Source organism: Loxodonta africana, chromosome 11 (assembly GCF_030014295.1).
Source record: "Loxodonta africana isolate mLoxAfr1 chromosome 11, mLoxAfr1.hap2, whole genome shotgun sequence".
Classification (NCBI taxonomy): Eukaryota; Metazoa; Chordata; class Mammalia; order Proboscidea; family Elephantidae; genus Loxodonta; species Loxodonta africana.
Window position 1 is genome coordinate 4,409,548 of NC_087352.1, and position 25,409 is coordinate 4,434,956.

The following is a 25,409-nucleotide window of genomic DNA, read 5'->3' on the forward strand; positions in this document are numbered from 1 at the left end:
GAGGCCACGGTGAGGAGGCCCTGAACGCCAGAATAAGGAATTGTGACTTATTTCGTGGCCGCCGAGGTAGACAGGCACGAGAGTGCCCCCTGCAGGGCAGGAGGCCCAATGCCGGGACCCGCCAGGCCCGTTGCCCTTGGTAACACTGCGCGCGCCCCTCCCCTTCCCCGCCTGCCTGCTCCGATTCCCCTCAGCCTGGAGGACTGTCCATCATCCCCTCGCCGGACCAATCCCACTGAGAAGGGGGCGGGCCTCTCGGGCATCTTTCAACCCCCGCCGCTCCAATCTTTTCCAAGACCCCGCCTTTCTCTCCTCTACCTCCGCCCTTCGGACTGCCCTCGTTGCTGATTGGCTGGTGCGCCGTTCGTCATCTCGGTATCAACTAATGCGGGTGCGCGGCGCCCCTGTCGGGGCGGGGCCAGGGGTGGTGACGCACGGCGCGGTGACGCAGCGCGACGGCAGCGGTGGCGGCGGCGGTGGTCGGTGCGGGAGGAGGGAGGAGAGCTCGCGGGCCAGAGAGGGGGCGACGGCGGTGGCGGTGGCGGTGGCCTGAGGAGGCCCGAGTGGCGGCGGCGGCGGCGGCGGAGACCGAGGCGGTGAGTTTCGGGCAGGGCCGGGCGGACACGGGGAGGTGGCGGGTCGGGACGCGCGGGGATCACTTCAGGGCGACCGAGGCCGCGCGGGCGGCCCCGCCCCCTCAGGGACCCCGAGTCGCGGGCGGCGGCAGGCGCGAGCGCGGGCCTCGGGGGTCCGGGGCACCTCGAGAGAATCCCCGCACCCGTCCCCTGAATCTCACTCACAAGCCCGTCAGCAGCTTGGCTCCCAGATCCCCCTCAGACCCTCCGAATCGCCCAGGGGCCCGGCGAGGGGGCTCTTTCTCATGACCCCCACAGACCTACCTCACACACCTCTTTTGAGGGCATTTCCACACATTCCCAAAATTTACCTCAGAGACCCCCTGAAAACCCTCCAGATACCCCTCATGAGGTCCAAAAAGTCTTCTCGAGAGACCACCCCTTATATTTCAACAGGCTTCTCCAGAGACCTTCTTCATACGGCGCAGCAATTTTCTTCAAAGACCACCCCCTAAGGTTCCTATCCACTCCAGTATCCAAAAATATTCCCAGAGGTCACTCTTCACGTATTCAAACAATATATCCCAGAAATCTCACAAATTCTAAAAATTCTCACAGACTCCCTGAAATTCCCTCCAGACCCCCCCCAATTTTGTTTTTTTTTAAAACCTGTTGCCGTCAAGTCGATTCCGACTCATAGCCACCCTATAGGACAGAGTAGAACAGCCTCATAGGGTTATCCAAGGAGGAGCTGGTGGATTCGAACTGCTGCCCTTTTGGTTTAGCGCTGTAGCTCTTAACTACTGCACCACCAGGGCTCCAAACCCTGCATAAACTAAACCAAACAAAACCCATTGCCCTCAAGTCATTTCCAGTGACCCCATGCATTCCAAATATCCCCCAGAGACCTGCTTCGCATATCTCAACTATCTCCCTCAGAGACCTTCTGAAATCTCCTCACACTTCCCCTCCATGTTTCCCAAGAATTTTCCTCCCATCTACCCCTTTCCAGAAATCTTGGAGGTTTTCCTCTTATATCCACTAAATCTCAGAGTCCCCCCCGCCAAAGAAAGTCCTTCAGAGCATCCTTGGCATACTCTGAAAATCTGCCCTGAAGATCTCCTTCACATATCCCCCAAAACTCTCCTCAGAGATTCTCTGAAATGCCCCTAGTCCCCAAAACTCTCCTGGAGGACCCCACCTCTCCACCACCATTTGTAGGCATCTCCCATGCCCACTCTCCCTTGATATATCCCAGAAGTCATCCCTTTGGACCCTTTCACAGATCCCAGTAATCTTTCCCAAAGACCTCTTCACGTCCCCCAAATCTCACTATCCTGAAATGGCCTAGAGATCACACTCACATACACCAACAGCCTGCCCCAAGACCTCCTTTACCCCAAAAATTTCCTCCAGAGACTCCCTGAAATCTCCAGAAAACTCTTCTCCCATATTCTAAAAGCCTCTTCCAAAATTCTTTTCACTTATCCCAGTGATCCAGTGACCCTACCACATGTTCCAAAAATTGCTTCTTCAGGTATCCCAAAAATTTTCCTGTAGTTCTTCTCTGTTGTTCTGTAGAACTGTTCCCTTAGATGAACCCTCAAAACTTTCCCTTTTAGATCTACTTTTAGATGAGCTTCCTGGAGACACTGCTCAAAACCTCAGATCTCCTGAGATGCAGTGTTTCAGGACCCTCCTTCCAGCTTCTCAGAGACCACAGACCATCTGAAATCTCTCCCAGCACCTTCCTACAGCCTCCTCAATATGCCTTTGAAATCTCTCCCAGAGACCCTCCTAACACCCCCAGAATCCTACTCAGAAACCCCCCTGCCTTACTAAGAGACCTAAAGATTTCCCCCCTTGAACTCTCCCTCCTAGGTCTTCCAAATCTTCTAGAACCCTCTTTAGGAGCCCCTCCATCTCCTCTCAAAACAATTCTCTGAGTTTCTGCACTTAGAAACTCCCAGAATTCCTTCTGAAAAGCCTTCCACTCTGACTTGATGGCATTGGGTTTGGGCTGACACTCCTAGGTCCCCCTCAGAAGACTCACCTTCCTTGTATATCCTATTGGAGACTTTATTCCAAGGTTTCTCTGCAGAGTTTTCCTAAAAGTTCCTGTTGTCATTCCACTTCAGTACATCTAAGACCTTTCTCAGAAGACCACACCTCCCCCAGGTACCCTTTTCTCCAGAATGGCCCTGCATCAGCAATCTACCCTCAGTGCTTCATGAGACTTCTTCAGAACTCTCCCTCAGATTCCTCCTCTGACATCTCTAAGAAACCTTTCTTAGGACCCCATCAGATTTACCCCTTTTACACCCCCATCTCCCACATTCTCTTTCCTCTGAAATCACCTCAGATACCCTTCTCAGATACCTTCTGAACCTCCTTCAGAGAGCCTTACTGCATTATCCCCTCAGAGGCCCCCCAACATTCTCCAGACTCCCCCTAAGAGCCTTCATGGCTTTTAAAGATTCTCTGACAGACCTCCCGCTTCCATTTAAAATTTCCCAGCCCTCAAAGACCTTCTTCTCACATTGTTTTTCTTAGGCCCCATTCTCATAGGTCCCTCCTCCCTTCAGAGACTGGGAGACCCTTAATGCCCTTCTTAGAGAAGCCCACCCCCCCATTTTCCTTTCAGAACCTCTCTCCTTTTTCCCTTTGAGGGCTTCCTCACTAAAGAATCCCTCCCCCGTAGCCAAAAACAAAACAAAACAAAAAAACCCAAACCCATTGCCCTTGAGTCGATTCTGACTCATAGCAACCCTATAGGACAGAGTAGAGCTGCCCTATAGGGTTCCCAAGGAGCGGCTGGTGGATTCAAACTGCCGACCTCTTGGTTAGCAGCCTTAGCTCATAACCACTGCACCATCAGGGCTCCACCCCTGTTGCAGTGGTTCTCAAAGTGGGATCCTTAGACCAGCAGTATCAGCATCCCCAGCAAGCTTGTTAGAAATATAAATTCTTGGACCACATCCAGACTTATTGAATCTGAAAATCAAGCCCTCCTGGTGAATCTGATGCAAATTTGAGAACCTTTGCTTTCTAGGAAGATTTTCCTTTCCCCGCAGAAAGCTCCTGAAGGATACCTCAGGGTATGCCTTCTATGCCCTACTGCCCACCTCTATTTTTCTAGTCTTCTGTGCAAAGGTACCTATCCTCCTGAAACACTCATTATCCTCCCTGAAAGGATCCTGGCTTCTCCACATGGTTGCCCCACCCTCTGAGCAATTACTTCACATTTTACCTTTGAATGGCTCCCTTGTAGATCTTCCTCAGCACTTTCTCTTTCTGGTCTCACCTCCACCCTTAGCCTTTGGTGCTTTTTCAAGTTGCTATCTCCTTCAGCATACATGTCCATCACACCTCTTTTGCCCCTCTCTACGTAGACTCCCTCCCCCTTGGAGTCTTTTCTTACGGCGTGCCTTGCTGCCCAGAGCCCTCCATTGTACTTCTCTTAGAGGACCACTCGCCTGCCGCTTGTAATTTTTATGTCCTTGCCTGTTCACCCTCACTGGACTGAAGAGCTCTGAAAGTACAGGGCTGTGTCTTGTTTCTCTGTGAAAACCCCAAGCAGGATCTGCCCTCTGTAAGTTATTGGGAATCATTGGAGAATGGGCAGGTCTTCCTTCTGCATTTGGCCAGATATCTCCAAGTTCCTCAGCTCTCCTCGCCATTCAGGTTCAGCACACCTTTCTGCCCTCTCCCCTCCTCTTAGTTCCTCTCTTCTCTCTCCAGCCCCTCTGCCTCTCCTCCTAGAAGAGGCTTTCTGCCCCACCTGCTCCTAACTATGGGACTTTTCTTTGTGCTTTCTCCTGATTCTGAGCTCCCCAAAGTCCGGTTCCTGGCAACCTGCCTCACCCCATTCTCGTTGGCTTCTCAGCCCCCCTGAAGCTCTGTAAGTCTGGGGCCTCCACAGGGCTCTCAACCTTCTCCAAGGGATTGGTTCACTCTAGAGCTGAAAGGAGAAAAAAGGAGACGACTGCAGGTTAAACACAAGGCCCTGCCTTCAGGGAACACACAGTACAGTAAAGGGGCTGGGCAGGTACACAGGGCAGAGCATGAGATACAGATTATATGCTGTGGGAATTCAGCAGTGAGAAGGGAGCCCTCGGGTTGGGGAGACTCCATGGAAAAGGTGCTACTTGGGCTGGGTAGTAGTCCACAGGAGTTGGGACAATGAGGAGGAGGCTTCCAGGCAGAAGGAGCAAAAGCAATGGGTCAGAAACAGGAAAGCGTCCTTATCTCTCACCCATGGTGTCTCTCCTCACCTAGTGTGCAGATAGGAAAGAAGACACATCTCCCCCATCCACATTGTGTTTGTCAGCTGCGCTTTAAAGAGCTACAGAGTAATAACATCAATAGTGGCTACTATTCACTGAATGCTTGCTGGATGCCAAGCACTGTTTAAGTGCTTTACACGCATTACATAATATTCATAGAAGCCTTCTGAGGTAGGTAAACGGTGATTATCCTCATTTTACGTATGATGAAACTGAGGGGAGATGGCATAAATAGAAGGTCTCTGCATCCTGTTTGTCCCAAGATGATACTGCCTCGGGTCAGAGAGTTGGATTTTCTATTCGGATAAGGTTGGGTACATCATAGTGTAGTGGCTAATTATGCGGACTCTGGGGCCGGACCGTCAGGATCTGTATCACACATCCATCATTTACCAGTTTTGTGACCTACGACACATTATTGAACTTCTCCGGTTCTTCGTTTCCCCAGCTAAAAAACAAAGGTGATAATGATATCCTACTGCATAGAATTATTGTAAGAATTAAATAAGTTACTATATATAAAGTACTTAAAACAATGCACATAAGGGGTCAGTATTATAAAAAAAAAAAAATTTGAGCCTGTATCAGTCAGGGCTCTAAAGACATAAGTGACAAAATCTCAGCTCAAACTGATTTAATCAAAAGGGAATTAATTGGTTCATGTTACTGAAAAAGTCCACAACTAGGATGGCATCAGGCCTAGCTGCATCCAGGAGTTCAAACAATATTCTCAGAACTCTTCCCCATTTCTCCACTGGTCAGCTTAAATCCTACTCCCTCAGCATCCTCAGTGGAAAGAGAGCTCTTTCCTGAGAGCCCCAGCAATAGAGATTGTTTTGAAACCGTTTTTTCCCTGAATAAGTGTGAGATGATGAGGGAAGATCCTTAGAGACATGTTCTGGGTTCCAGACCCTGGAATTCAGTCTCTTGCTCGCTGAGTCAGGTAGGACTGTGATTCCATCTCCAGACCTTCCTGAGCATTGGTAGTAATCCCCCTCGTTGTCCCCAGTCAGCTCCAATTATTTTTCTCTTTTTGACTGTTTGGATCCAGGATGAGTTTATGACTAGTCTGACCCAACCAGACTTTCCTCTGGGGCCTCACTAGGAAAGACAGGAATGAGGTTACCTGCCTGGTTTGGTGATGGCAGCAGGACAGTGGAATCCAGGAGTGCTGGCGCTCAATCCTCACACCTCAGCTTTGGGTTCCCAGGGCTAAGAACTTTGGAAGAGGTTAAGTAGTTTGTTGTGAGTGGAGTTCTGTTTGTTTTCCTGTAAACTTGTTGAATAGAGTCTAGCTGAGGGCGTGTCACAGAACATTGTATAGAATATGCAAGTCTCGGATGTCTCCAGCCCGCACGCATTCATTAAACAATTTATGGAGTGCTTACTAGGTGCCAGATACTATTCTAGGTATCGGAGACACAGTAGTGAATAAAACAGGCAAGTGCCGAAACTCACGGAGCTTTTATGTTCTGATGGCAGAGAATATACAAATAAGTAAATAAATCAGATAGTGATAAGTGCTATGAAGGAAATAAAACAATGTTATGACAAGAGAGTGGGAGGGGTGGCCCCTCTGGGTAGGGTGGTCAGGAATGGCCTCTTGGTGACACATGAGCCTGATAACCTGACAGATGAGAAGGCACCAGTTGTGGGGAGATCTGAGAGCGGGGCACTCTAAGCATCATTACATAGGGAGAAAGGACTCTGCTTCAAGGTGGGAAAACTTACCACAGGTACTTATCGAGGGTCTGCTAGGTGCCAGGTGCAGTGCTAGGAGCTGGCACTGTAGCAGTGAATAACACGGCCACAGGCCGGATTCCCTCGTGGATTTTTCAGTCTGGGCATTTTGGGGAGAGCTGCAGCCTTTGGAAAATACGTCTCGATGATATCAGATCAAAGAGTCCTGGGGAAATGAGGAAGACTGGGGCACTTTGGAGCCCAGATGTGATTGAGAAGGAGTCAGGCATGTGATGGTCCGGGGGGGCACATCCAGAGAAGAGGAACCAGCAAGTGCAGAGGCCCTGAGGTATGGTCAGGGGACAGCAGGAGACCAGTGTGACTGGGGCATGGTCAGTGAGGGAGTGCGAGCAGGATGTTGGAGAGGTTGGCAGACTAGATCATAGGGGGCCTTGTAGCTCATGGTAAGGGATTTAAATTCTAATTTAAGAGAAAGGAACCTGTAATAGGGCTTTTGGTTTTTTATTTTTATTTTCTTAATAGTGGTAAATATATGGAAACCCTGGTGGCATAGTGGTTACGCGCTATGACTGATAACCAAAAGGTCAGCAGTTCAGAACCACTAGGCACTCCTTGGAAACTCTACAGGACCGTTCTACTCTGTCCTGTAGGGTCGCTATGAGTTGGAACAGGCTTGACAGCAATGGGTTTTTTTTTTTTTTTTCTTTTAATGAATATGCATGTAATGAAACATTTCCATTTCAGCATTTGTTACATGTGACATTGTGTTCATCATGCTGTGCGACCATCACCAGAGAGGGTTTTTTAAGGCAGAACAGCCGCATGATCTGATATGTATTTTGGAAAGTTCACTTGGGCTTCTGTGAGGACAGTGGGGGCAAGAGAGAAGCAGGAAGGTGAGTTCGAAGGCTGCGTATCTGTCCAGATGAGAAAGGATGGTGATTTGAATTGTGGTGGGAGTAAAAGTGGAGAGAAGCTAATATATCTTAGGGGTAGAGAAAACGGGACTTGATGGTGGGATAAAAGAGAGGAATCCAGGATGATGATAATAGTTAAGTCATTTATTCCTCACAACTCCTGTAGGACAGGGTACAACTGCCCCATAGGGTTTCCAAGGAGCGGCTGGTGGATTCAAACCGCCAACCTTTTGGTTAGCAGCCTGAGCTCTTAACCATTACGCCACCAGGGTTTCCTTACAGAGATTAGGTACTATTAACTAAATGCATTCTACAGATGAGAAAACAGGCAGAGCAGGATTAAATCTCTTGCCCCGGATTACACAGGCAGCAAGTGATAGGATTATATTTCCAACCCGTGCAGTCTGGGTTTGGGTTTCAGGAAATAAAAAAAAAAAAAAAGAGGGGCTGTTTAGCTGGCATTAAGAAAGAAGAATTATCAAGACCTAGTGACCAGATTTTAGGGAAAAGGAAGAAGTCAAAGATGACACAAAAAATTCTGAGTTGTCCCCAGAGAGGTGATAGTTGAATCTACAGGAGTTGATTTCGTTCCCAAGTGAGAGAATACAAGTATAGAGAAGGGGAAGGGAGCCAAAGATAGACCTTCAGAGGAGAGAAGTCATCATATACAGGGGTTAGAGGAGGAAAAGGAAAACGGAGAAACTTGCGGTGGAAGGAGGAAGACCAGCTTCCTTTCCACTCCCGGATTTCCCAGAGCTCGGCAGGCTGTGCTTATCTTCCAGGAGGCCCTGCTTGTTTGTCTCCTTCCCATCCCTAGGACCCTTCATACAGAAGGCTTATTCTTTGCTAAAGCAGTTGTATGTATATTTTGTGTACATATTTCAGGAGTTTCTGAAAGTAATGGTTCTTACAAGAGAAGTTGGACTCCCTTGGCTGCTGACATTTGTGTTTTTCTCAGGTCAGGATAATGTGTTAGCTTTAGGTAACTAGCCTGTTACCTTGTATATCAAGTATAAACTCCTCAAAGGCCTAGATGGTACTATAGATGGGCTGGGATTGGACAGGAATGCTGGTTGTTGTTAGCTGCCCTCGAGTCCACGCCGATTCACGGTAACCTTATATACAGCGGAATGAGTTGCTAACTGGTACACTGTGTCGTCCTCACAGTCGCCAGCCCATCGGTTGTTTGAGCCCATCCGTGTGGCATTTGTGCTGCTGCATCTCACCGAGGGTCTCCTGCACCCTCAGTGGCTCTCTGCTTCGCCAGACATGACGTCCTTCTCCAGCAATTAATCCCTCCTGATGATGTGTCCAAAGCAAGCGAGTCAGACAGTGTTCTGTTGTGATCCATAAGGTTTTCACTGGCTGATTTGCAGAAGTAGAGCACCAGCCCTTTCTTCCTTATCTGTCTGTCTTAGTCTGAAGCGCCACTGAAACTTGTCCACCATGGATAACCCTGCTGGTATTTGAAATATCGGCAACATAGCTTCCATAATCATAACAACTCATAAGCCACCATGGTACGACAAACTGGCAGACGAGTGATGGAGGGAGGCTAATGGGACCCTATTATTTATTCAGATGTCTATATAAAGAGCATACCCTTAGCCCCAAATTCTTAGGCGGTAGAAGGAAAGTAACAGGAGGCTGTTGGCAACAATTTGCACTTAACTGCTAACCTAAAGGTTGATGGTTTGAACCCGTCCAATGACACTGCAGAAGAAAGGCCTGGCGATCTGCTTCTGTTAAGATTAAAGCCAAAAAAACCCTTTGGAGCAGTTCTTCTGTGTAACACACAGGGTTGCCATTAGACAGAATCAACTTAACAGCAACAGGTTTGGTTTGGTAGTGTCATAGGTAAGAGCAAACAAGAGCTCTGAAGCCAGACTGCCCAACCTTGAAAATCTCAGCAATCTTGGGCAAGCGACTTAGCTTCTCTGTGCCTCAGTGTCTCCATTTGTAAAGTGAGAGTGCGCGTGTGTATGTATGTCCGTGTGACTGTATACATACGTACACATACACACTATCTAGAGAGAGTTTTTAGAAGCAAATGAGCTCATCCATGAAAAGCTGTTAGTCTAGGGGCCTAGCACATATCATACCATACCACTGATGGAGTGGATCCCAGTTCATGGCAGTGCCATGTATGGAGAGTAGAACTGCACTCTATAGGGTTTTAAAGGGTTTGCAAGAAGCAGATCACCAGGCCTTTCTTCCAAGGCACTTCTGGGTGGGTTCGAACCGCCAGCCTTTTGGTTAGTAGTCAAGTGCTTAATTGTTCATGCTACCCAGGGACTCCTCTGTGTGTGTGTGTATGTGTACACACATACACACACACACAGAATTTTTAGAGGCTCATCACTTGAGCTCACCTGTGGAAAGCTGTTTGCACAGGGGTGTGGCACATAGTACTTAATGCATGATGCATAAAGACACATGCGAAGTATCATCCTAGGTGTTCTTGTATACATTGTTTCACTCTATTATACAGAAGTTACTTGCCAAAGGTCAGCACAGCAAATAAGTAGCAGCAGGAGAGCCAGGATTTAAGTCAGATCTGATGTGACTCCGCCTTAACATGAGGCCATCTCACCTCCAGAGGCACGGACGGGTTTGGGGGTCCTTCTCACCATTTGTCCTATAGGGTCGCTATAAGTCAGAATTGACTTGATGCCGGTGGGTTTTTAAGGAGCCCTGGTGGTGCATTAGCTAAGTGCTCAGCTCCTAACTGAAAGGTCAGCGATTCAAACCCACCAGCTGCTCCATGGAAGAAAGATGTGGCAGTCTGCTTCCATAAAGATTATAGCCTTGGAAATCCAATGCGGTAGTTCTACTCTGTCCTATAGGATGGCTATGAGTCGGAATCGACTCGACAGGAGTGGGTTTTTTTTGTTTGTTTGTTTTGGTCTCACTGGGGCTAGGGAAGGAGCCTGGAGGGCCGTTTTCCCTGGACCCTATTATTCATTTTGTTGCCTCCATTTTCTACCCTCCAGGGTTGGTAGATGCTTCCCAAGAAAGTTACCTGGTTCCCATCAAATATGGCAGCAATATTGCTGGACTATTTGAGAAGCTTTTGCCGTAGGAGTTCTACTCATATATCTTTCCTCTGAGGCAGGGAGTCATTTTTGGTCATATGAGAACAAAGAGACCAGAACACTGGTGAATTCTGTTTTGTATGAGAGCAGTCAAGGCTCTTTCAATATTAAGTAATAAAAATCCATCTTAAACTGGTTTAAGCCAAAGAGAGAATTTATTGGTCTATATAACTGACAAGTCTCAGGGGTCAGGGGAGGCTTCAGGCATAACTGGATCCAGGTTTGATCCATAACTGGATGAAACGATGTGAACAGGTCTCCCTTTTTCTCCCCTCATCTCTTCAGTCTGCTGTCATCTGCATTGGCTTCATTCTTAGGCAGGCTCTCACTATGGGCTAACAGAGATGGCAGCCAATCACATGGGGCTTACATTGTTTAAACTGAGCAATCCTAATAGAGAACTTATTTTCCTCCAGTAGTTCCAGCAGAAGTTCCAGAGAGGGCCTTCCTTGCCCAGGCCTTACCGCATGTCCATCCAGGAGCCAGGAAAGAAAGTTAATTTTCCAAAGGGAACTCAGGGTGCTAGTACCAGAAGAGGGAATCCACCACAATCTACCACAGTGAAATGCTTCCACAGTGTGATGCCTTGGAATAGTCAGTGCAGTGCCAATCTTTCCAAGCCGGCTCTTGCTCTCTCACTGTTGTCAAGCGCGGGGATAGGCAATAGCAGGAGGCCACTGGCCCTTCAGTGAAATAAGGCCGTACATTCCTCTTAGTCACCACCCTGACCAAACTTCTTTAAACATGCTTCTTCTGTCCAGAAGACAGAGGAAGCCTTCCTTCAAGGTCGCTTTTTTAACACTGCATGTCCCCAGTGTTTACTGAGGACTGTCAGAGCCATCCTCAGCCACTTAGATCTTCTCCAGCAATCATGTTCCCTGAGCAGTCAGGTGGCTTGAAGGTTTAAACCAGAATGGGCAGAGGGAGGGATAGTTAGCAGATTTCTAGTCTTTTCCCAGTTGTGTGCATCTGTGTTTGTTCAGCAGAGTAGTTTATTGTTGCTATTTTGTGCTCATTTCCAACGTTTAAAAATTTACTCAAAAAGCCCGATTTTCAGCTCCTCTTATAAAATCTCTAAGACCTGACAATACTGGGCCCACACTCCCACATGGCAACAGTTAATTGGAGCCGAATAGTGACTTCTCCCTTAGACTGGGTGTGGGCTTTCCAATGCAGAGTCCCCACGGCCTGCTTCATTCAAAGCCTGGCTCTGTAAGCATTTAAGTTTGAGCCCCTGCTCTGTCCCAAGGCTTTCCTTCTAGAATTGGGTTGGGGGAAGAAGCCAGATTAATGTTTAGTCAGCAGTTTATTGAAATAGCACAGTGCAGTTGCTTAGGACAAGAAACAAGCCAGTACAGGAGTTTATGGGAAGGAGTGTGCACAACTTTGGTCTGTTTTTGAATTTGGTCATCTTTTTGCTGTAAATGCCGTTGGCATCTCAAACCTCCTGTCACAAATGTTCCTTCTGAAATAGTAACATGCCTTTCTGTCTTATGAGTTGCCACCCAGCAAAAGAATCCCTTCCACTCCCAGCCTCCCCTTGACCACTTCCAGCAGTCAGGGAGCTTCTTACCTCCTCACGTGACAGCCAGTTCCATTCTTGGACAGATAAATGATTTTTAAATTCTCCCTTATGTTGAAGCAGCTGTGCCTACTTGGGACCAAAAGCCACGGAGTGCTGGAGCTGGGAAGAGAGCTGATCTTTTCCCGACACAAGCTGCCGCTTACCCATGCTGCATCCAGGGCAAACACTGATAATCAGTCACAGTACCCTTTCTCACTGAGCTAGAAGGGAGAATGTAGCCTTAAAATTTTTTTTTGAATTAAATTCCTCTTTAAAAATTACAAAAATACTTAAAAGCTTGCAAGCAGCCATCTAAGATGAATCATTTGGTCCCAACCCACCTGGAGCAAAGGAGAATGAAGAACACCAAAGACACAAGGAAAATATAAGCCCAAAAGACAAAAGGGCCACATAACCCAGAAACTCCATCAGCCCGAGACCAAGAGAACTATGTGGTACCTGGCTACCACCAGTGACCGCCCTGACAGGGAACTCAACACAGAGTCCCTGATGGAGCAGGAGAAAAGTGTGGAATAGAACTCAAATTCATGTAAAAGGACCAGACTTAATGGTCTGACTGGAACCCCAGAAGACAAAGCCCCCGAACTCTCTGTTAACCCAGAACTAAAACCATTCCCGAAGGAAACTCTTCAGATAGAAATTAGACTGGATTATAAAACATAAAATAATATTTGTGAAGAGGGTGCCTCTTAGTTCAAGTAGATACTTGAGACCGAATGGGCAGCTCCTGTCCGAAGGGGGGATAAGAAGGCAGAAGGGGATAGGAGCTAGTTGAATGGACACAGGAAACTGGGAGTGGGAAGGGGGAGTGTGCTGTCACATTATAGGGATTGTAGCTAGGATCACATAACAATGTGTGTATAAAGTTTTGTATGAGAAATTAACTTGAGCTGTTAACTTTAACCTAAAGCATAATAAATTAAAAAAAATTTTTTAAATAATATGTGTTCACTTGGAACGAGTAAAATTGTAAACAGTTACATAAATAAAATGTTCAGACTCTCCCTTCTCCCTAAGGTAACTAACCAATGCTAACAGCCTAGGGTGTAGCCTTCCACACATTTCTGTATACACAAATGGACCTAGATATTCATCTGCAAGAGTGTGTCTTTGTATGTGTAAAATTTTTTAAATCCTGCTTTCGGGATCAAAAATGTATTAATAACTATATAATATCCATAGCGGGTTGTGTCCCAGTTTATGAATCATTCCCTCATTGATGGACATTCAAATTGCTTCATTTCTTGAGGATCCTTCTTACTACTGAGCTCCAGGCAACCACTCCTGGATCGATTGGGTTAGCCTGTGAGGTAAAATCTGTCTGTCATACTTCATCCAGTCCAGCACTCTTATCTCACATGTTCTAGAGAGAGGAAACAGACTAGTTCAAAGAGCAAAGTGAATCAGGGCCTGGGGCAGAACTAGAACTGACTTTTCTTGACTTTCAGCATTTCCCGTATCCCAGGTTGCCTCTCACTTAGAGCCGGCTACCAGTTCTTACCTGTGGAGTCAAAGAACAAATCCAGTTCTCTTCTGTGGACTGGCCCTTTAGATATTCGGAGTCAGTTACACCATTCCTTGAGTCTTCCCTTCCCCAGGGGAAATTTCTTCAGGGTCTTCTAACTTTTCTCTTAGGAAAAGGTTTCCAAATCCCTTTATGACCCTCTGGGCCATCCCTTGTGTCATCGTTTCCCCTAGGGTTGTAGAAATCCCAGGTGTCACTTCCGTGCTTACCTCCTCCCTCTCTAGCCAGTCATTTCCTTCAACAAATACATGTCGAGCATTTTCTGTGTGCCATGCACAGCTGTAGGTCCTGGGTGACCACGACAGACCACATATCCTGCTTTTTGATGGGAAGAGACAAAACAACAGACATAAATACGTTGATATCTGAGGTTGCCAAATTATACGAGAAATAAAATAGGGTTAATATAATAGAGTGACTGGGGGAGAGATTCCTTTGGGTTAGATAGTCAGAAAAGATCTCTCAAGGAAGTGACATTGAGCTGAGACTTAAGTGACAAGTAGGAGCCAGGCATAGCTAGGTCTAGGGGAAGAAGATTCTGGTGAACAAAAAGATGAGGTTGAAGAGGCCACAGGAATCCTACAGGGCTCTGTAGACCATGATAAGAAGTTTGGATTTAGTATAGATTTTATTCCAAGTACAGTGGGAATCCATTGGAAGATTTTAAGCCAAAAAGCAACATCTGATTTCCCTTTTAAAAAGAATGCTGGGAGGACTGTTTAACTTGGAGCAAGGTTTCATTTCCCCCCACAACTTTCCCTGCGTTGTTGTATCCAGAGGGATTGACAGCCAGGCCAGTTTGCTCTGTTGGAGGTTCCACAGGGAATCCATGAGGCAGGTCACAGCCACTGTCAGATGCACCCCACCCTCTCAGCAGGGGCATGGAAGTTCAGGGAGATGGAGGTAGCTCTCTAAGACCCGGGCCTCTGTATGGAGCTCTCAGCCCCAGGGTGTGAGCTTTAGGAAACCTCAGTCCTATTGGCAGCTAGAGGGGGATGGAGCTGAATGTGGTTTGGGGATGGAGCCAAGGGCACTGGCCACAAGAGAGGCAGACGGGGGAAATGTGAGTGGAGACCTGGAGCTTGAGGCACTTGGAAAAAGTCTTCAGAGTGGTGTCCAGAAACCGGTCAGTTGAAGAAAAGACCTGTTGTTTGCTTAATTGAAACAACTCCTGGTGTGGTTCCTGCCTTAGGAATTTGGACATTTTCTCGCTTGGAAGCTTTTGGCTTTTCATCTGTCCCCTTCCCCTCAGGTCAGCGTCGTCTTGGCTCCCAAGAGTTGGGTAACAGGTTGGCGTCTGTGGAAGCCAAGGGGACTTCCCAGTTCTTAGGGCTTGGGTCTGGAGCCACCCTCAGGAACTTCAAGAGGGCTGGGAGAGATCCACTTCAGAGCAGAGACAGGTAGGATCTTAGAGAGCAGAGCTGTGCCTTTTCCAGGGCGGCAGAACTGGATTGGAGGGGGTGGGATCCCCTCAGTCTGTCGGAGATCTTTGGGCTGACAGGCGCCCACCCATTCCCAATCAGGTAGGTATCTGTGTTACCCAGGATCCCCACAGGGGTCACCACCCCACCACCTACCCCTGTCTTAGCATTGTGGGTGTTTTACCTTAAGGTAATATAAAGTAGCCAGTCACTCTGTCTAGCTCTTGGAGGAGGTGGCCAGAGACACCAAGGTCAGGGGTTGTGCTCAGGGTCACATGTCTTCTCATTAGTGGGCTTGAGTGCAGGCATGTATTAATGCAAGTCTTTTCCATAGTGTGCAGCCTCTCCTTCCCATTCCTGGAAAATCTTAGCATCTTACTGTGCTCTAAGTCCATTTCCCTTGGCCCACTGACAGGCAGAATTGAGGGTAGCATCTTCTTAGTCTCTGGCATGGGTCTCTGAATCAGAAGCCTTTTGTCTAGATTTAGAGATTGGAGGGGAAGTTGGTTTATCTGGTGTTGGCTTCATCTTTCTCCCAGGACCTGAGCAGGGCAGGTTCCCTGACAGGAAGGCGTGAGACCTCCTTGCCCCCTCAACCCACATTTCACCAGGCTAGCTCTAGCCCCTTCATCCTACCTGAGTCCCCTGTTTTCTTTTCCAGGATCTTGAAGAGGCGTGGCTGGACCAGGACCTCCCTCAATGTGAGCAAGCCTCCTCCCCCCACCTCCTGTTGCCACCACGCCAGGGAACATCCTCAAGCCCTGGCCCTCAGGGGAGAGGTGACAGGAGCCCAGAGCCAAGACCATGTGACGGCGCTGGCCCTCGCCACCGCCGTCCCCCCCACCCTGGCCCCAGGCCCGGCACCATGATGTTCCGAGACCAGGTGGGCATCCTCGCTGGCTGGTTCAAGGGCTGGAATGAGTGTGAGCAGACCGTGGCCCTACTGTCACTTCTGAAGCGGGTCACCCGCACCCAGGCCCGCTTCCTGCAGCTCTGCCTGGAGCACTCGCTGGCAGACTGCAATGACATCCACCTACTGGAGTCGGAGGCCAACAGTGCTGGTGAGTCTCCACCCCCAGAGATGGGAGCACAGCAGGAGGGAGACCTGGAACAGGAACAGCTGGCCGGCCGAGGAGGGCCGTGGTCCCTGACCTCCCGGTCATATTAGGGGTCTCCTGGGACCCTGTTGCCAGATATCATCGGGCATGGAATGGAGGACTCCTGGGGAGGAGAATGCAAACTGGAAATTACCCAGAAGAGAGGGTCTATCATGTAGGGTGGCTCCTTTGCCCCAGGCGATGGCAGGGGCAGCTTATCTGGGAGGCTGAAGGGAACAGACTGAAGTCATTACCTGTGAAAAGGGATGGAAGGTGAGCAAAAGTTCATTTCCCAAGTTCCAGGACATCAGAACTAGGAGGGAATTTTAGACCTCTCTTCCAGATTCACAAGTCAGCCTATACTGTTTTCCCCTGAAGGCAGGTTGAACTAAAGGCATAAGCAGCTTCAAAAGAGTTTTGGATTTATTTTTAATAGTCCTCCATATCCATTCCCTAAGCCATCAATGAGGGGCACTCTGTCCCGTGAGGTGGTCGTGGGGTGTGGGGGAGGCAGGCAGTGAGCCAGGCTTTTCTAGAACCTGTCCCTAGGGCCCCAGTCATAGCCAGGAGGCAGACCAGAACACCATCTCAAGGGTCATTGCTGAAGCCATTCTGGGGCTCACATAGACCTCCACAGGGCTGGATGGAGGGTCGTTGACCCCAGTGACAGGTGGGGGAGGGAGGCCCGGAGAGAGAGTGAGTAGCTCCAACTTGAAAGCTAGCTGGAAGAGGACCCTGGAGTTCCATGCAGAATTTGTCCAGATTTGTCACCTTAACCCTTCCCACCTTCTTCCCTTAATAATAGTTCACACTGAGCCCTTACAACATGCCAAGTTCTGTCTTAGTTGTGTATTAGCTTTGAAGGTAGTGTCTCTTGGTGGCTGTGGAGTCAGACTCTCTGGGTTGAAATCCTGGTTCTATCACTTACTAGCTGTAGAATATGTAACTTACCCTCTCTGTGCCTCAGTTTTCTCATCTTTACAGTCAAGGTGATGATTGTACTACCTTCTAGGGTAGTTGGGAGAACTCATTGGGTTAACGTGTAGCTCTTAGAACAGTGCCTGGCACTGGTACACACTCTGTAAATGTCAGTCGTTGGTTTGTTTTTTTAGTCCTCACAAAAACCCGATGAAATAGGTACTATTATTATCCCCATTTTACAGGCAAGGAAACCAGCGTGGGCTGCTAGGGTTGGGGTCTGGGGAGCCACTGAGCTGCCTGGCCTCCCTCATCTCCCCAGGCCCACCCACTTAGCAAGTCACCTTTATTTTACCATTTTTATGTACATGTCACAGAAACACCATGGTTGTGGGGGAAGATGGTCGCTCAGGCCAGAAATCACCCCACTTTAATTCCTAGTCTAGCAGACAGTGAGCACCGAGAACCCATGTCAGCTGCAGCGGGCTCAGAGCTCAGCCATTTCATCACACGCTTTCCCGCGCTCCCCAAGCAGGAGGCTCCCCTCTGCTCTGGCACCAGTGGCACGGGTTCTGTTTGTGGTATGGCTCCTTGGGGGCAGACCAGTATCCTAGGCAGCTTTGTCACCCATCCCCATCATCCCATCCAGAGCAGGCACTTGTATGACCACTGGGCGCCAATCTCGGCTGCATATCAGGACCACCAGTGGTGGTTGTTGCTAGTTATTTGAGCATTTGTAGTTTTTGCTTCTGAAACGGTCATGTTTGTGGTAAAATTAAAACCATACAAAAGGTGAAAAGTGAGGTCTCCTTCCAGACTCCCACCTTCCCAGTTCCTTGTTTTGTGTTGTGAGCTATTCTGTGGATACACAAATACACACATATCCTCTCTCCAGCTTTTTAATTGTTTTAACGCATGTGGCAAAACACCGTACATATTAACCAGTTTGCTTTTTTTCACTTAATGATATAACTTGAAGATCATTCCATATTCAGCACCTACATATGTACCTTGTTATTGTTAACGGCTGCATGAGAAGAAAACCAGAACACCAAACCTGGTGCCATCAAGTCGATTCCGACTCATAGTGACCCTATAGGGCAGAGTGGAACTGCCCCATAGAGTTTCCAAGGAGCGCCTCTTGGATTCCAACTGCCAGCCTTTTGGTTAGCAGCTGTAGCACTTAACCACTACGCCACCAGGGTTTCCACGGAGAAGAATAGGTAACATTTATTGAGCTCTTATACTATGTGCCAAGCAGCACTTTTATTACTCATTTTGCCGTCAGGAGAGCTCTATAGGGCAGGTTATATTATTTCCCCATTTTACTGATGAAGAGACTGAGCTTCTGAGAGGCTGAGGGGTCCTCCAGCTGGTAGAGGTGGAGCTGGAGTTTGACATCAGAGCTCTTGCTCTTGACCAGTAGGCTCTCCTGCATGGTGTTCCTGTCCTCTGCTGCCAGGCACCCAGGCATTCCCAGTCAGTAGGCTCTCCTGCATGGTGTTCCGGTCCTCTGCTGATGGGCACCTGGGCTTTCCCAGTCAGTAGGCTCTTCTGCATGGTGTTCCTGTTCTCTGCTGACGGGCACCCAGGCTCTCCCAGTCAGTAGGCTTTCCTGCATGGTGTTCCTGTCCTCTGCTGACGGGCACCCGGGCTTTCCCAGTCAGTAGGCTCGTCTGCATGGTGTTCTTGTCCTTTGCTGAAGGGCACCCAGGCGTTCCCAGTCAGTAGGCTCTCCTGCATGGTGTTCCTGTCCTCTGCTGACGGGCACCCAGGCTCTCCCAGTCAGTAGGCTATCCTGCATGGTGTTCCTGTCCTCTGCTGATGGGCACCCAGGTGTTCCCAGCCAGCAGGCTCTCCTGCATGGTGTTCCTGTCCTCTGCTGACGGGCATCCAGGCATCCCCAGTCAGTAGGCTCTCCTGCCTGGTGTTCCTGTCCTCTGCTGACAGACACCCGGGCTTTCCCAGCCAGTACGCTCTCCTGCATGGTGTTCCTGTCCCCCGCTGACGGGCACCCAGGCTTTCCCAGTCAGTAGGCTCTCCTGCATGGTGTTCCTGTCCTCTGCTGACGGGCACCTAAGGTCTCCCAGTCAGTAGGCCTTCCTGCATGGTGTTCCTGTCCTCTGCTGACGGGCACCTAGGCATTCCCAGTCAGTAGGCTTTTCTGCTTGGTGTTCCTGTCCTCTGCTGACGAGCATCTTGGGTCTCCCAGTCAGTAGGCCCTCCTGCATGGTGTTCCTGTCCTCTGCTGACGGGCACCCAGGTGTTCCCAGTCAGTAGGCTCTCCTGCATGGTGTTCCTGTTCTCTGCTGACGGGCACCCAGGCTTTCCCAGTCAGTAGGCTGTCCTGCATGGTGTTCTGGTCCTCTGCTGACGGGCATCCAGGCTTTTCCCAGTCTCGCTTTTGTAAACACTGCTGTAATGCATGCCCTTTAAGCACCTCTAGGGTAAATTCCTAGAATTCTGTGAACTGCTGGTTTGAAGGTATGTGTGTTTAAAATACTTACTCCCAGCTCATTGCCCTCAAAAGACACAGTACAATTTACACAGCAGAACCTGAGGCCCATCCCAGACTGGGATGTTGGGGGTAAGACCCAGCCAGGGTTGAGAACTGCTGCAGAATGAACTGAATGATGAATGAGGTGACCGTATGACTCAAGATAGGAGACCTGGTGGCACAATGGTTAAGTGCTTGGCTGCTAACCGAAAGGTTGGAGATTTTAACCTACCAGCAGCTCCATGAGAAAAAGATGTGGCAGTCTGCTTCTGTAAAGATGACAGCCTTAGAAATCCTATGGGCAGTTCTACTCTGTCCTATAGGGTTGCCGTGAGTTGGAATCGACTCGATGGCAGCAGATATCATGGGGTGTCAGGATCTTTGTTCACACCCCATGTCAGGTGGTGAGACTGTAAGAAGCCTTTAAGAGAGGGTCCCAACCTTTGTGGGGCTCACAGTCTCTTTGGGGGAACCACAGTGCAGTAAAGGAATACAGTGGCCCAGGAAGTGCCTGCCTGGTACCAAATCAGGAATACAGGTAAGAGAGGCACTGCTTGGTGGATCAGTTGATTACTCACTGAAGGTTTGATGGAGGGCTGGGTGTCAGGGAGGGCTTCCCAGCAGAGGTGGGGACCACGCTCATCCTTAGGTGGGTGGAGAGGTAGGGAAGACTCTGAGGGAAGAAAGGAGGGAAGTGGTGTATTCCAGAGTTAGCAGGAAGGAAGCCTGCTAGGACTGAAGCAAAGCAGAACTCGAGAGAGAAGTAGTCACAGAGGTGTATTCTGGAGGACCTTGAGCGCCTGCCTGGCTAACCAAAAAAAAAAAAAACCAAGTCACTGCCATCAAGTTTTTTCCAATTCGGTGATCCTATGAGACAGAGAGGAACTACCCCATAGGGTTTCCAGGGAACAGTTGGTAGGTTCGAACTGCCGACATTTTTGGTTAACAGTTGAGCTCTTAAGCACTGTGCCACCAAGGCTAAGGAAGTGCCTTTTCCTAGTAGAGATGGGATCCCCAAGACAAAGAAGGCTGGTGTTTCCTGTCTCCCTCCCACCCCCAGCAGAGCAGCCCCCTTGCGTTATTTGGGAAGGAAGGAGCTGCTTCCTGGGCCTGGGGTCTGCTCGTGGAAGGAGCTGTACCTCCTCTGCTTCTCCTCCTCTGTTCATGATGACTTTCCATTCCCTTGTGTTTCCCAAAGTTGCCTCATCATCAGAATCACCTAGATATGACTGTTAAAATCCAGACTCCTGGGCCTTTACCCTAACCCACTAAATCAGAGTCCTGAGGGGTTAGGCCTGGGAATGAGTGCCCAGGTTAGATGACCAGGCACTTTTGAGAAATTATTTATTTGTCACAGGACATGAGGATAGGAATCAGAACAAGCAGGGGCCCTAGATCCAGCTCTGCCACTAACACTTCTTGTGACCAGGACAAGGCCTACCCCTCTTGGGCCTCTGGAGCCCCATTGGGACAGTGAGGGAGTTGTTCTGGGTGCTCTTCAAGCGCCTCTTGGACCCCAAAATACTGTGCCAATGGATGGCAGAGCCACAGCTCAGCATGTTACTTTCTTTGTTTTGGGCCCAAGACATTCTTCTAAAGCAGTAGTTCTTAATGTTTTATGCAGTGGGCCCCTCAGAATCTGCCCCTCCGTTTCTTCTCAGCCTCCCTCCTCCCCACACCCTAAAAAAGATGTACGCTGACCCCACACACCAAGTCCTGAGTTGAGTCGGTTCATCAGTCCCCAGTTAAGAGCCACCGATTACAGGTTTGTCCCCTGCCACCACCAAAGCCCTTCTTCAGCTTTTCAGAGCCCTTCAAGCCAGGAAGGCTGAACAATGAGGCAAATCCCCTGCCCTTCCCGGGTTTGTATCTCCACGTCCCACTTACCCAAACCAGTTCCTGCCTCCAGTTCTCCCAGGGAGACCTGAATGCTAGGTTTGGGTCAGCACTGCTACCTGCCTTTGTCCTCCTCAGAAGGGCAGGGAGCTCAGAGGGCTTGATCTAGGGGAGTGGTTCTCAGCCCATGTTAGAATCACCCAGGGACCATCTCAAAAAACATCTGAGACCTAGGTCCTATCCCCAGAGAGTCTGATTTTTTTTAAGTTCCCCAGTTGACTCTTCTATGCACCCAGAGTGGAGAAACACTTGATGCTGGTGCCAATTCTGGATGGACCCAGGGACAGGGAGAGAGTACTATCATGTGACCTACTGGGGGAGGGGAAGGGGCTCACAGCTCCAGAAAGGGGGCTCTGCTCCGGGCCTTTCCAGCAGCTGGGAGGGCATAGGGAAGCAGGCAACACCCAGGAGCAGAGCAGCAATACTCCAAAGGTCTTCAGAACGAGGAAAGAGAGGCCCCAGATTCCCCTCCTCGTCATCCCCGATCCTTCGTCCAGTGCTGTCCTCCCTTCCCACATGGAGCTGTAACGGTAATTCTTGCTCTCTCTTTCTGCTGATTTGTACCAGAAGGGTGTTCCGCTGCACAGGAAGATGGCCCAGAGGAGTTGAAACCCGCTGCTCTCCCTGGTCCTGTAGCTTCCTGGGCCACGTTCCCTGCATTTCTTCCCCCCGCCTGTCCTCTGAGTCAGAATCCATCTACCATGCACGTTTCAGCCTTTCCCCACTCTGGCTCACTGAATCTGGGTGGGGAAACTGAGGTCAGGAGGGGGCCGTGGCCGAGTGAGTCACCAGAGCTCAGCCCTGGTGCCTCCACCCTCTCCTTTTAGGCTCTATTGACACAGTTCATCAAACAAAAATGTGAGCCCCCTGCCCTCCCCCATGCCTGTGAGAACTGGAGTGAGGCAAAGAAGGAAGGGCCAAACCCCAGCCCCTCCAACTGCTGCCTTGGCCTGCCACAGCTCTTGCAACAGCCCAGCACATAAAAATGGGTTTGCTCTTATGACAGCTTCGAAGATATATTTGGCTCCTGTGATTTGCCAGGACCAGGGTCATGACCTACTTAGCTCGGGTCACCTGGCCGGCCCTGCCTCTGTTGCAATGTAGCCAAGGAGGCCACTCATACAGTCTCCTTCCTCCTGTCCACACCTGCCCTGAGGAGGCTGGGTTCCAGCTTGGTGAGAAGCAGTCATGGGCCTCATGGCAGCCCCAGCCCCAGCCCCAGCCCCTCTCCCATCCGCTCACCTCCAGAATGTTAGCCTTGCTCTGTTTGTGGAACATAACTGTGAAATTCCCCACCCCTGTCGGGAATCTTAAGGGGGAGGCCCAGATGTGCTTTCCTACATGAATGGCTGCCCCCACTCCTGAAACAGCTTGGGCTCTAGATCTTTGACCAGAAAAAACAACAGTGATATTTACAGTGTAGTGAGCACTTACCACATGCCAGGTGCTTTGCATGAATGCATTTTAATCTCCCATCCCGCCCTGTGAGGTAGGGGCTTTCATTGTTCCCATTGTACAGAAGAGGAGACAGAGGCTCAGAGAGATCAAAGGCTGGCCCACAGCTGCGCTGACCCAGGTTCTGGTGGCAGAGCTGGATCTTGAATCTGGGCAAGTTTGCCAGCTGAACTTGTGCTCTTGATCAGTATATTCTGCTAGCACGTGAGAGAGGGTGACCTGAGATTGGGGGGTCCTAGAGAGGGCACACTATACACCCACAGACACCACTACCTTCCAGGGGACCATCTGAGTTCAATTATGCAGGTATTCACTGGGCCCCTGCTGTGCCTCAGTCCTGGGCCAGACTTTTCTAATCTGGGCAGGAAACTAGTTCCATCCCCACCCGTCATCTGCAGCCCCAGCTGGGCTAACCCCAAGGGGCCTGAGGCTGCGCAAATTCCTTGGAAAGGTTCCAGTGCTCACTGATGCTTCCCAGTCATCGCAGGCCCGCCCTCACTGCCGCCACCACCACACACAGGAACACGCATTTCCCCAGGGTCAGTCTCCAGTCGTCCACAACCACTCTTCTCTTTCTCTGCCATAGAACAAGGTCCTTTATTGAGGCCAGCCCTTGGGGCTGTATCATCACATCCCCTGGCAGTACCAGAAGAGAAGCTGTGTCCCTTAGCCCTGGGGTCCTGGCAGTACTCTGGGGTGGGGGAGGGACTAGACAAGGCTTCTCTCTGTCCCAGATGCCTCTGGCTACCCTGCAAGGCCTAAACAACAGTGATTGAGAACTTTGGGGTAGGGGCGAAGGGATAGGGTGGCTCTGCTGGAGAAGGGAGAAAAACACCAATCACCGAGCCACACATACTGCAGGCTTCCGAGGGGCAGCCTGTGTCAGATGGTTTACGTGCATCTTCTCCCTGACTCCTCTCAAACCAAAAACCCACTGCTGTTGAGTCAGTTCCGACTCATAGTGACCCATAGGGTTTCCAAAGCTGTAAATCTACGGAAGCAGACTGCCAATCTCCCTCCACTAGTGGGTTCAAACCTCTGACCTTTTGGTTAGCAGTTGAGCACTTTTAACCACTGCAACACCAAGCCAAACCTATTGCCATTGAGTCGACTCTGACTCAAAGCGACCCTATAGGACAGAGTAGAACTGCCCCGTAGGATTTCCAAGGAGCAGCTGGTAGATTTGAACTGCTGACCTTTTAGTTAGCAGCCAAACTCTTAACCACTGTGCCAGCAGGGCTCCTTAACTCTTCTCAGCAGCTGTACGATCCTGTTTTACAGAGGAGGAAGCGTTACTGCCCGAGCAACCAAGTGACGCAGCTGGGATGCAAATCTTTGACTTTCTATCCTATTTCTTTTTCTTTCTCATCAAGAACTAAATATTCAAGGGTTACGTCAGAACAAGAGGTTACCAGGGAGGTCCTTCCATGTAATCCAGTGCCAGATGGAGATTGGAGAGCAGAAGGGACAAAGGCTCCCCGATTTGGGGAAAAAGGGTTAGATGTGGACATGGCCTTAGGGACAGTGTCATGGTCATGGGGGGCTGGTTCAAGTGAAGCTAGATGGAGGGGGTGAGGTTCCCTAATCTTGAGCAGCAGATACTGAAAGGGAACCGGAAAGCCGGGCACGGTGCAAAGAAGAGACTGCCTTGTAGAGGTGGTTAAAAGCCCCTCCCAATTTTGGAAGCAGATCGCCTCGGCTCTGATCTGACTGGCTTTATCACTTGAGAGAAGTGACTTCACCTTCCCAAATCAGTTTTCTCATCTGCAAAATGGGGATGCTAAAAACGAGGTTACGGTGAGGATGAAAAGCGATGATGTTGTTAGTATAGTGTCTGGAACATAGTAAATGCTCAGCAAGTGCTGTGCATTAGTCCTCGTTATTGTTACCTTTGGTAGTGCTATTATTACTACTCGTTCTTTTATTAATCTTGGCCAGTGCTGTGTGCATAGCAGGAGTTGATGATGTTGAAGAAATGAATGAATTCCTGGGCACCTTAACAAAGGTTCTCAGAAATCCTAGAGCAGGGAGGCACAGGCCAAGAAAATGTCCAGTGTACGTAGACAGGAGTTGGGAGTTTCCTGCAATTCATTTTCCCAAGGCTACAAGTTTAAGCAGAATTAAAAGTTTATCTGAATTCCCAGAACACAAACTTTCAAACAGGTCATTAAGGAAAAAGGGTGCAGAAGGGACAGCCTCAAGTTTTCATGCAAGGCTCAGATGGACAGGGGTCTGCCTGCAGTGCAGGACCAGGAGACCACAGGTGTTTGGAACCTTAAGCCTTTGGTAAGTTGGGCTGAGAGACCCTCATGCAGAGGGATCCAAACGGGGGACAGGTGGGAGCTCACTTGAAGCCCCAGATGCCTAGACTTCTGCCACTGTCTTTATAGGTCCCCATTCCTAGCCTCTCCGTTCACTGGGTTGGGAGGTTGGCTTGTGCC

At 49.5% G+C, this 25,409-nt stretch overlaps 1 protein-coding gene across 1 annotated transcript in view; it reads left to right on the forward strand.

Moving 5' to 3' along the window:
* Nucleotides 1-497: 497 nt before the first annotated feature.
* The window catches only part of SAMD4B (sterile alpha motif domain containing 4B), a 39,909-nt gene continuing 14,997 nt past the window's right edge, over nucleotides 498-25,409 (forward strand). Inside the window, exons 1-2 of the mRNA XM_003420773.4 lie at nucleotides 498-596; nucleotides 15,767-16,166. Of these exons, the coding sequence (XP_003420821.1) occupies nucleotides 15,971-16,166 (196 nt within the window). The 5' untranslated portion in view covers nucleotides 498-596; nucleotides 15,767-15,970. The remainder of the gene's footprint in view (nucleotides 597-15,766; nucleotides 16,167-25,409) is intronic.